Raw genomic sequence first — 10,764 nt, 5'->3', positions numbered from 1 at the left:
GCTATAACCCATAGCTCCATGAGAGGGAGCTTCTAAGCTCCTAATGTGCCAAAGAGGAATATGAAATGAGGACTGCCTGGCTTTGTCACTGTGGAGGGGCAGCCAGAAGGGGCTGTGTCTTTCTGTGCTTACTGATCCCTCTTTGGCTACATGTGTAACTGATGGTCTGGGATAGGGTGTCTATTCTACTTCCTATTGCCTAGGGATGAACTCAACTCTATTTCCCTGCCTGTTGCAAGTCAAAACAATACACACCCAGGATCAATGAGGTCCCACTATGTGAAGAGTCAGTCTAAGGAGAGAGCAGAGCCCAGTCACTGAGGAACTGAGTCTCAAAAGGCCTCAAGAGCCCCAGGAAGCAGTCAGGGATCCATGACTGAGCCAGATCTCTTCAGCAGGCCTGGATGGATGCCTAACCTGTGGATGGGTAGCAGAGGGGTGCTCACCTCACTCAGAGTTTTCTGTGGCCACACAGAACCAAGAGGACCCATGTGACTGGTTCCCCTCACAGGGGCTTCCAAGGACCAATGCTGTGTAGCTACAGTCCATGGCTCAGACGTGGATGGACACAACACTGGCCAGGAGGAACACCACTGGGAGACACAGGAGGACCTGGGTGTCCTGTCATGTTGTTCTGGGAGGGTCCTCAGAGGCGAGACAATGTGGAGAATGGATGTGAAGAAACAATCCCTAGTAGCAGTACTGGGTGCCAAGGTTAGAGGGTGGCTACAGCCAGAGCTCTAGGCCTGTGGAGAAGGCCTCAGTCTGGGGAGTAGCAGTAGCAAGGGTTGAAGCCCACCCAGGGGTTCTTCTGGGGCCAAATCAGATGTATGCTCCAGGTGAGTGTCCTGGTGTGAGTCCAGTGCCAACTAGGGCTATTGCCTGCCATGCCATGAGGTTGCCATAGGGTGGTGAGGAGGGCAGGAGCTTGGCATTAAATGGAGGTATGTATGTGTTGGGGTACTGAGGTCTCTGTACATCAGGCTCTGTGTCAGGCACCTGTCCCAGAGATGCTCGCTGACTGGGGGGTGACTGTAGGCACTAGGACTTGGCAGAGATACTTGGCCCTAAGTGTTGTGACTGAAGTGGCATGGGGGACAGGGTGGGTGGGCACTGGATCAACCTCTTTGCATATGAGATGGGACCACTTTGTAGGAGCCTCAGGAAGTCTCTGCCTTCAGGCAGGGCAGAGACTTCAGGTCCTCAAGACTAAGAAGGAGGGACAGGTAGCCAGGAGTGGGTCTACTGCTGTACCACATTAGTGTGATGTGGGAGCTGGAGCTGGAGGTGGGGTGGGCACCTGGGCTAGGGTAAGAAGGAGGCCAGGGTGTGTATGGTGGAGCAGTAGGCATGACGAATGAAGCATCTGTCACTGGGGAGGCATAGCAAGCTGTGACTGCAGGTTTTGACCTGGAAGGGCAGGCAGAAGGAGGGTCCAGTAGGGCTTTTGGCTCTGTCACTTCTCCAGGCCTCTAGCAGTGACTGCAAAGGCCAGGAATAGGTGGAATAAGTCTTGGGAGGTGCTGCAGGAGATGTGAGTTGTGCCTCCTCCAGGAAAGTTTGTGACTGAGTCAGGTCACTGCTGCTACGTGGCCTCTGGGATGTTGAAGCTGGTGGTCTGGGCTTATATATTGGGACAACGAGATATGGGATTGGTGGAAGGTGTGGGAAGGGGTCTGGGCTAGGGCCCTGATGTCTTTGTGCATGACTTCTTTGTCTGCCCCTCTTGTGACCCTGGGACAGTGTGTCAGCTCCCCCATTTCCATTCTGATCCCCAAGAACCTGCCATGAGGCCATGCAGAGTCTTTGACGCACCGCTCTTTCCCAAGTGTCTTCCTATCTGCTACCCCGTCCCCCAAGTGGTAGCAACTTTGAAGGCCACCTTGGATGATGACTTGAATGGAGAACACAGTGAAAGGGAGACTTATCTTTTCAGTGCCCTTGGAATCAGAGCAGGTGGCAACTGTGCCCTCCGTGTGATAGGGTGCCCTCAGGGTACAGGTCCTGGCTGTGCTTGGCCTTTTTTTTTTTTTTGGTTTCCCCATTGCTGAGGGACTGTATCCTCCTGAACTCCTGGGCATGGAGGCTCCCAGTCCGTAAAGTTGGCTCTTTTTGATCTTCAGTTATACACCAAGGTTCTTGGACATTCTGAGATTGGACCATTGAGCCTCCTAGGAGACCCTGACCCATTGTTCTCCTCCCCCATGTGTGACATTCCTGTGGACTGGCTGGTCCAGAGCAGTCAGGTGACAGATGTTCTTGGGATGGGAGTGGGATGGCCACATATTATGACATTTTCAAGGTCTTTGTACATTGAGACACCAATCTGGGGTCAGTTCTTTTGATGGTAAATGGTTTCCATCCTGTGGACCCCATATCTGAGTGCACTAGCTGAGGGATACTTGGGGGTTGTCAGCACTAAAGATCTTATGTGTGGAGTGTTGGGAAGGAGGGAGGTGGCCGGGCAGCTGGACCAGGCACTGACCATATGTCCCCTGTCTCACAGCTTCCTCATTGTTCTGGTCTGCCTCATCTTCAGTGTCCTGTCCACTATTGAGCAGTATGCCACTCTGGCCACCGGGACCCTCTTCTGGATGGTATGTAGGCACTCAGAGCCATCAGTGAATGTCATCACTGCAAGTGGAAGAGGTGAAGGAGGACTGGGTAGAGTTGGCATCCCTGGTCTCCACCACCCCGGTACTGGGGTATCAGATAGGGCAATTCCCCTGCATCCACGACTGCCGGGCTGTGTGTTAAAGGGCAGGAAGAACATAAGGGGCCCAGATCTGGTAGTCAGAAAGGCCTTTGTATGGAGAACTTACAAACTGGGCCCAAAGGGAAGACAGGAGGGCATGGGCACACTGACACTGAAGGGTGGTGGGTGGGGGACAGTGTATGTTATTGCTGACTCATGAATCCTTCAAGTGTCCCAGCCCAGATTCTACCCAACACATCAGGGTGGACCCTACATCATCCAGGAGACTTTTATGCATCATTTCTGGCAGGACCACCATGGCAGTTCTTGTGGGGACCACAAATTCAGGTCTCCTCTACAGACCAGGTCTGGGACATCTGTCCCATGTGCCCTGTCCTAGCATAGAGTAACATGTAGAAAGCTTGAGGAATGGAATTCCCAAATTCTGCAAGGGGCTTGGGGACTGTCCTGTGTGACCCGCATACTGTGACAGACTTAGAAGACTGAATTTTATAATCCCACACTTTGTGAAGGACTTGAGGACTGTGTGACTCTATACTCTGAGGAGAGCCAGTTATGCCTTCCGGGTACTCTGTGGTGTGCTTTGAGGGACTTAAGGACTGCTCATCTAACAGCTGTGAGCCCTGAAACACGGCCAGAGGTGGATATTGCACCTGAGGCAGGTCATGCTCTGGCAGGGCTATCCAGAGCCTGGAGCCAGCTGGCGTGAGAGTAGAGTACCCCATGCATCACTATTCACTGTTGGGCTAGACATGGGGCCATGTGGATTTTACGAGCCTTGCTGAAATGGTTGTGATCCTGCTGGGAAGGTGAGTGCAGGCCAGCATGGCTGGGACTGTGAGGACAAGAGGATCATTGGTGGTAAAACCCAGAAGGATGCAGCCTAATGTCTTCCTGCTTGGGTGCATTTGTGTTTTCCTCTTGTGATGGGATTTCCCGACCCTCACAGGGAGCAAGGACCACAATTAGTTGCTCTTCATCTTCTGCAAAGTGGGCCTTAGGTGTTTCTCAGTTACATCTATACAGCCTCTGTCAGCTTGGAAGTTTGTTTCGCTAGATCTTGAATCCCAGTGGTGGCCATTCAGTGGCACACAGTTTTCATGTGTCAACCTTATCTTTTCTTTATTGCTTCTAGATTTGGAGCCGCAGGAAATATCCCTTTCCTGGGTCATAGAGGTCTCTGGTTTTGGCCTGGATGTGATGTCTTCTTCCCCAGGTTTGAGCAGTCATGTGTGGTGGTGCCAGTGGCTATGGGAGTCTCCACGAGAGCATGAGACAGGCACTGCTCCATCCCACCCCCAACTTTCCAGGGCAGAGTGCCACTCACCCCAAAGCCCTTTTCTTCCCCTCACCATAGGATGTGTGCCTTCACTGTAGACCAAATCAGACACGTGGCTTACCTGGAAGTACCCACTTCTCCACAGGCCACTGGAAGGTTCATCTGGCCAGGCTCCTGCATCCTACAGTGGGCTCTGTAGCATATTTCAGGGACCCCTGGCAATTTCCTTGTCCCCACTCCCAGCCTGACAGTCAACGCATCCAACCCAGGACACACCTTGTGTTAACTATGTTGGGAATACCCACATAGCTCTGGTGCCAGGCAGTAGTGTGCCTGCTTCTGTGGGGGTCATTGTAGTTTGGCATGTGGTTCAGGCTGCTGGTAACATGGACAGACAGCTGCAGGCTGTGACCAGAAGTTGTAGTCACTAGAGTGTGGCTTCTCTTCTGGTATTTCCTGGGACTTTTCACTGTGGGCCTCGGCCTATGATGTCCCTGCACTTCATGAGGATGCCTATGATCACTGGGCTACAAGTGTGTTTTGGTTCCCTGGGCTTTTCCAAAAGCAGCATCCTGTCAGTCCACCTATTCCCTAGTTGGTTCCATGTGACTGGCAGGACGCTACCAAATCTTCGCTGGCATCTCTTGATGTGTTGGCTGGCCAGCCTCAGTTTCCTGGGTGACACTCCTCAGTCCCAGGATATAACCTTTCATGACCTGTCTGATGGAGCTTTTTATTTTGTTAGGGACTTTTGCATGACCCTTGTATTCCTTCACAGGGTGAGAGGGCCCTGGGTTCCTTAGTCTTGTGTGTGATGATATCCCCATAGGTTCTTCTCAGGATTGTTCCCTTGCCCACTACAGAACTGGGTGTTACACAGGCAAGGCCTAGTCTCTGGCTGTGTTGTGAGAGGATGTGGCTGAGGGGAATGGCCTAGGTTCCTCCCCAAGGAGCTAGGATTCTGGAGTCCCTGACCTGGAACTTTGTCTGGAAACCCTGGGCCAACAGTAGTTGCTGGTGCCCATGTTTAGCAGGACCTGACTGTCAGAACACTCCCCTGAGAGGTCTCCAAGCACGCATCTGTATATGCATTCATGAGAACATGTTCACGTAAGTGTATACCCATGTATTCAAATGAAGACTTTCCTATATACAGCTGTGTCTTTAAGCATGTGTTTTGTTTGAGCATGTATGTGAGTGGACATTTACATGTATTTGGTTTCATGTATACCTGTGCATTTGTGTGTATACACACTGTATTGTGTATCTGTATATGCAGCTATGTTCATGTTTGTGTAAACAGTGTTTTTATATGTAACTGTATGTTCATGTGTCAACACGTGTTCTCATGTGTATGGGCCCATGGATGCACCCCCGCCCCCAATCCACAGTAACTTCTGGCTTGGGCTCCCTCTCTTGGTGGCCTCTGCTGCCTCCCTCAGGTTGGGCTCCTTCTGGGGCCTGTATACCATCTGGTGGCTACTCTTGGAATTGCACATTTAGATCGTACTGCCCCCAAAGCCAAAGCGGGTGTGGGTGGGACTTTTTGGTATCCACTCCCCCATCCCTTCCCTCTGTGTGAGCAGGTCCCCACTCTCAAGGCAGCCCCTCCCCAGTCTGTTCTGTTTCCCAGAAGTGGCTCTTTGTCCACCACAGTGAGGGCAGTGACCTCATTACCTCCTTTGTCCCTTTCCCATTCCCTGGACCCTTCCTGCCCCACAACAGCTAGAGAGAGATTTTATAGAACAAAACCCCGAGCGTCCCAGATGCTCCCTGGGTGGTTTGGGATAATTTCCAACTTCTCTCTCATGGTTCTCAAAGTGCTATACATTTAAGCCCCCCATTTCCAATCCTTCTCCCCCTTGTCCACTCCCAACTGCCTCAGGGCCTTTGCACAGGCCCTGTGCCCAGCAGAGTTCTTTCTCTGCTATCAGGTCTGTCCTCTGGTCAGCTCTGCACTCCGTTTTGGAATACTGCTCTCTTCTGAGCAACCTGGATGTGGAAGGGCTCTGTGAGTTGGCTCATATCTTTTCACTGTGCCAAGGGAGGCTCAATACTCCAGCTGCTCAAAATTGTATATCTAAAGTAGGATACACAGCCATCTTCTGTTTAAGTCTTGTTCCCAGGCATGCCCCATAGGGACACCCCTGTGCCTCAGTTTCCCAAAGTATAAAGATGAGAATTAGCCTCAGCCTTGGTCTTCCCACTTGGCATTTCCACATTCTCCTCTCTCTCTCTCTCTCTCTCTCTCTCTCTCTCTCTCTCTCTCTCTCTCTCTCTCTCTCTCTCTCTCTCTCTCCTTCCCTCCCTCCCTCTCTCCCTCTCCCTCCCTTCCTCACTCCCTCTCCTCTCTCTGTGTGTATAGTGCCCACAGAAACCAGAAGAGAGTGCAGCAGATCCCCTGGAGCTGGGGTTACAGATACTTGTGAGCTGCCCAATATGGATACCCAACCAAACTTGGAACCTCTGCCAGAGCAGCAGGGGCTCTTAACTGCTGAGCCATCACTCTGTCCCCCACTTTGCCACAAAGCTATGCCCTCACTTGCTGGTCTTTGGAGGCCACACCTTCCATGGTTTGAACTGACTGTGTCTAGAGGCTTACTTCAGAGTCATGACCACAGACGGCGTTGGAGACAGTGGGGAAGAGGCAGGCTGTGTCCAGCCTAGACATATGGACAAGAAGAGAAGCGTGTGGCTCAAAGAGCCATGCATATGGGGTGGTGATACCTTTCTGGAGGGAAGGATGCTTGGTGAGAGGGCTAAGTAATTAGCAGTTGTGTGCTATGGAAGACGGCCAGTCACTCAACGGCCTCCAGAGGGTGGATGTGTCCTAGCCTGGTCAGATATCAGGGTTATGGATTCCAGGCCTCTGGGTGAGATTGACTGTTGGTGCCCTAGGCTGGGGGACACAGTGTAGACTGCAGGTGCTATGTGCAGTGGATAGGAGTGGGGCAAGAAGCAAAGGTGTTTGTTTCAGCCTTGGGGCTAAGGACAAGGCAGCCTCTGCCGGGCTGTGGAGACACCAGGTGGCGCTCTTGTCATACGCATTTCGGCAGCCCTTGGGCCGGGCCCAGAGTGCTGAGCGCGGGAGCCCAAACCACAGCCTAGGGTGCCCCACGGGGGCCCAGGGCGAGGGAGCATTGTGAGGGATTCTGGGAGCACATTGGGTAAATGGTGGAGAAGAAGTCACGCGAGGCTGCGTTCCCAACCCCAGCGCCGATACTCCTGCCTCAGCGCCTGGTTTTCCCGGTGCCAGAGCCCTGTTATCTCAGCCAGGGCCAAGGAAGCCAGGCGGCCTCCGAGGGATTAAGCATTCTGCTGAGCCAGGCATATTCCCTGGGCCTGAAAAGCTGTTCTTGGAGAAATCTGGGCCCTGCCAGGCCAGGGTCTGGCTGGAACTTTGATCATGCATGTTGTTAGGTGTGTTTGGCCTTGAAACCTGTCTGTGGCCCCAAGGAGGGCATCCCCCCACCACAGTCCTGCTTCTGAATCCAGAGCAGGCTTCACGCGCATCTGTGGACGTGGCGCACATGTGTGTGCACGCCGTGTACGTGCACGTCTGCTGGATGTGCATGCAGGCTGTCAAACCCACCCACCCCTGCTTGCAATAGGAGACCCTGGCCAGGCCCAGGTGCAGGGCTGTTTTTTGTCTCTCAAACCCCAGCTTGTTTTCAAATCCCACACAAAGACAGCTGCATTGAAAAAGTACTAACACAAACTCCAGCTCCATGAGCTCTGTGGCCCGCATACCAGGGAACTGTCCCGCCATGCCTGCGGTTAAAACCCCTGTGAGCCGGGCCGGAGGCCTGGGGGATGAGGTCATCTCTCCAGCTTCCTCCCTCTCTGTGAGGCTCCCTGGCCCCACAGGGGCGACCCACCTCCCTGCAGCTGGACCCTTCCTGGCCCGCCCTGGCTTTCTGCAACTCTTCTTGGCAGGCCTCAGTTTCCCAGGGGCAAAATGAGATCCTGTGGACTTTCTGAGTCCTTGAGACAGCCCTCTGTGGGTCCCACTTTCATGTGGAAGGAGGTCAGCTCCCAGGTCCCAGACCTTCATTCACACTCGGCAGGGCTCACAAGTACTTGCACTCATTTTCACACCCTTTCCTGCCAGTGGAGACTTATTAGTGTTGAGCACAATGCCTAGCTTCATGTCTTTGTGCTGTATCTGGGCTTTGCCTTGGTTTAGTTTGTTTTCACGGTCTATCTGTCGTAGAGTGTGTTCTTATCTCTTGATCTGCTGCTGCCTGGAATTGTAGCTGGTGTCTTGTTTTTTGGCTAAGACATGGCTCAGGTTGTAGCTGGTGCAGTGTTGCTGCTTGTACTACATTTGGTCATGTCACACTGCCTGGTCTGGTGTCCTCTCTGGGATTTCTTGCGGGGGCACTAACACCACACCTGTCATTGGCTGCACTCATGGAAGCCAGTGTGTTCACTCTGACCCTGTCCCTGAAGACTAGTTTGCAGCGAGGGAAGGAGACTCCTGTAGGTTGAGTCACTGCTGCCCAAGGTCAGGAGGCCAGCAGGCAGCTTCAGTTTTTCACTGACAAACCCAAGGCTGACTCCCTGGGAGGCCCCAGCTCTCTGCTTGGAGCGGTCTAGTTCTTGCAGCTCTTTAGGGGTGTCATCTAACTAACCTTGTACCCAATAGCGTTACTACTGACTCTCTCCTGGGCTCCTGCATCCTCTGGGAAGACATTTTGTCCCTCTCCGAACCAGAGCTTACTATCCCTGTGCCCTCAGCGCATCATCTTCCCACTATCCTAGCTTATTATTTTCTATTTTAGAAGGCACCCCCATCCCGCACATGCAAAGATGCCCATCTCTTTGGTTGAGTTGTTTTCTCCTACATTCATTGAGGCAGAGAATATCTATGAAGTTCCAACTGCATTTCAGGCTTTGGGTCAGTGGAACACAGGCTATAGTTTCACAGCCTGAGCTCACACCACAGGGCCCTGTGGACACAGAGGCCAGTCCCCAAAGCTGTTTGCTTGAGCCCCTGGGACTGGTGTTGGGCTCAGTGAATAAACAGACATGGGCTTAGCTCTGGGTGTAGCCCCTGGGATACCGAGAGCCCAGGAGGCTTGGGGGTACTCCCCAGGAACTGCTGGTGCTCTCTCCAGTGAGACAGCTGCACTGTGGTTTGGAGTAGGTGGGGGATGTGGCCTCTAGTCTGGGAGAGTGACCTAGGTGAATAGAAGGGGCTGGACTGCTTCTAGGGACCTCAAGGCTTCAGAGCTGTGCAAGGAAATAATACTGGCTGGGCTCAGAGCTTGTGTGTCCAGTTAGATTTCTATAAATGCCTGCCACGTTGAGCCTGAAGCAAAGCCTCTTGCCTCCTAGCTGCGCTTTCTGTGGAGCTGGATTCCCCTTCCCAGAGTCTTTCATGTGCTATTATAGTGCCCATGAGCCGGGCAGGAATGGGTGGACAGCTCTCCTAATATTTTCTCTCTTTCAGCTTCTAGAGAATGTAGGGGTTGCCTGGGACGCTGCCTGCTAGGGGCCAAGAAGGACATGGCAGAACATAGTTTGCAGGCTTGTGGAATCTGTATTTTTGTTTCTAAAACCAGGATAGAGACTGTGTGGCCCTGGAAGCCTACAGCAAGTACTTTATGGCCTCTGAGAAGGCAGATAGACCCAATCCTCTTCAGAAAGAGAATTTGCAGAATAGTAGTCACTAGCCTACTTTGTTTTATTGGTTTTCATTGTTTTGAGACTGTGTTTTGTGTAACCCAGGCTGGTTTCAAAGTCAGAGATCTACCTACCTCTGCCTACTGAGCATTGAGATTAAAGACATGTGCCACCACGACTGGCAACTTTGAGTGGCCTTGAACTCCTAATTCTCCTGGTTTCAAATGAAGCATGTGCATTAAAATGGTACTTAGATTGCTGTGTGTACTGACCACATGGGCATGTTGCACTGTCTCACACTGGCCTCGTCTTTATGGTCTATTTGGTTTTACAGTGTCTGTCTTCTGCTTTTCCATGTTGACATACAAGACAGTTGTTCCTAGTTCAGGACACTTTGGATGACTACCTGAGGCCACTAGTTTGTTTTCTCTGCTCCATCTATGTCACTGTTTTTTCTCTCTATAAATAAATCATGTCGGGTTTTCCCAAGTCACTGAGACTGTGTCCTTTATCTTTAGAAGACCAGTGTATGTCCCTGAGAGAAGACCTTCTCCTTTGTACTTGACATGGTTGGCTTTAATGATCAACTCACAAGCAAGGGCCACCTGGAAAGAGAGGGCTTGCCTGCTTTGGGCTCACCACTGGGCACATCTGTGGGTGATTGTCTAAAGTTAATCCCACTGTGGACAGCAGCACCAAGATGCAGGGCCTGCTGGACTAAGAGTGGAGAAATGCAACTGAGCACAGGCAAGTGAGCAAGCGAGCGTGCGTGCATTCGTTTGTCTCTGCTCTTGACTGAGGCTGTGATGTGACCAGCTGCTTGAAGTCCCTGCTTTGGCTTCCCCACAGTGAACTGTAACTAGAACATCCCCTTTCTCTTCCTTTCCTAAGTTTTTTTTTCAGGATATTTTGTCAAAACAACAGAAATGAAACTAGGATGACTGGGGCATATCTCATAGGAGGCCACATTAGGAGCAGGGGTGGAAATGGCCAGGCCAGCCATCTCTGCCATAGTGTACACAGTTTAAGGGCCGTGGATTCTAGGTCATCAGGTTTATGGGGTTTCTCTGTAAGAGCAGGAAGGCCGGCACCCTCAGCTGCCACCAGACTTCCTGAATCTCCCAGGCCTCAGTGTGGGGGG

At 52.1% G+C, this 10,764-nt stretch overlaps 1 protein-coding gene across 8 annotated transcripts in view; it reads left to right on the top strand.

The window, feature by feature from the left end:
* Nucleotides 1-10,764, top strand: part of Kcnq1 (potassium voltage-gated channel subfamily Q member 1) — a 318,938-nt gene that overhangs the window by 41,376 nt on the left and 266,798 nt on the right. For all 8 annotated transcript variants that reach the window (XM_005064141.4, XM_040751016.1, XM_040751022.1 and 5 more), the window contains exon 2: nt 2,507-2,597. In XM_005064141.4, coding sequence (XP_005064198.1) covers nt 2,507-2,597 — 91 coding nt within the window. The remainder of the gene's footprint in view (nt 1-2,506; nt 2,598-10,764) is intronic.

Source organism: Mesocricetus auratus, unplaced genomic scaffold (assembly GCF_017639785.1).
Source record: "Mesocricetus auratus isolate SY011 unplaced genomic scaffold, BCM_Maur_2.0 Super-Scaffold_4256, whole genome shotgun sequence".
In the NCBI taxonomy this organism is placed as follows: domain Eukaryota; kingdom Metazoa; phylum Chordata; class Mammalia; order Rodentia; family Cricetidae; genus Mesocricetus; species Mesocricetus auratus.
Note: the sequence above shows the minus strand (reverse complement) of the source record. Positions and strands in the feature narration are given on the sequence as shown.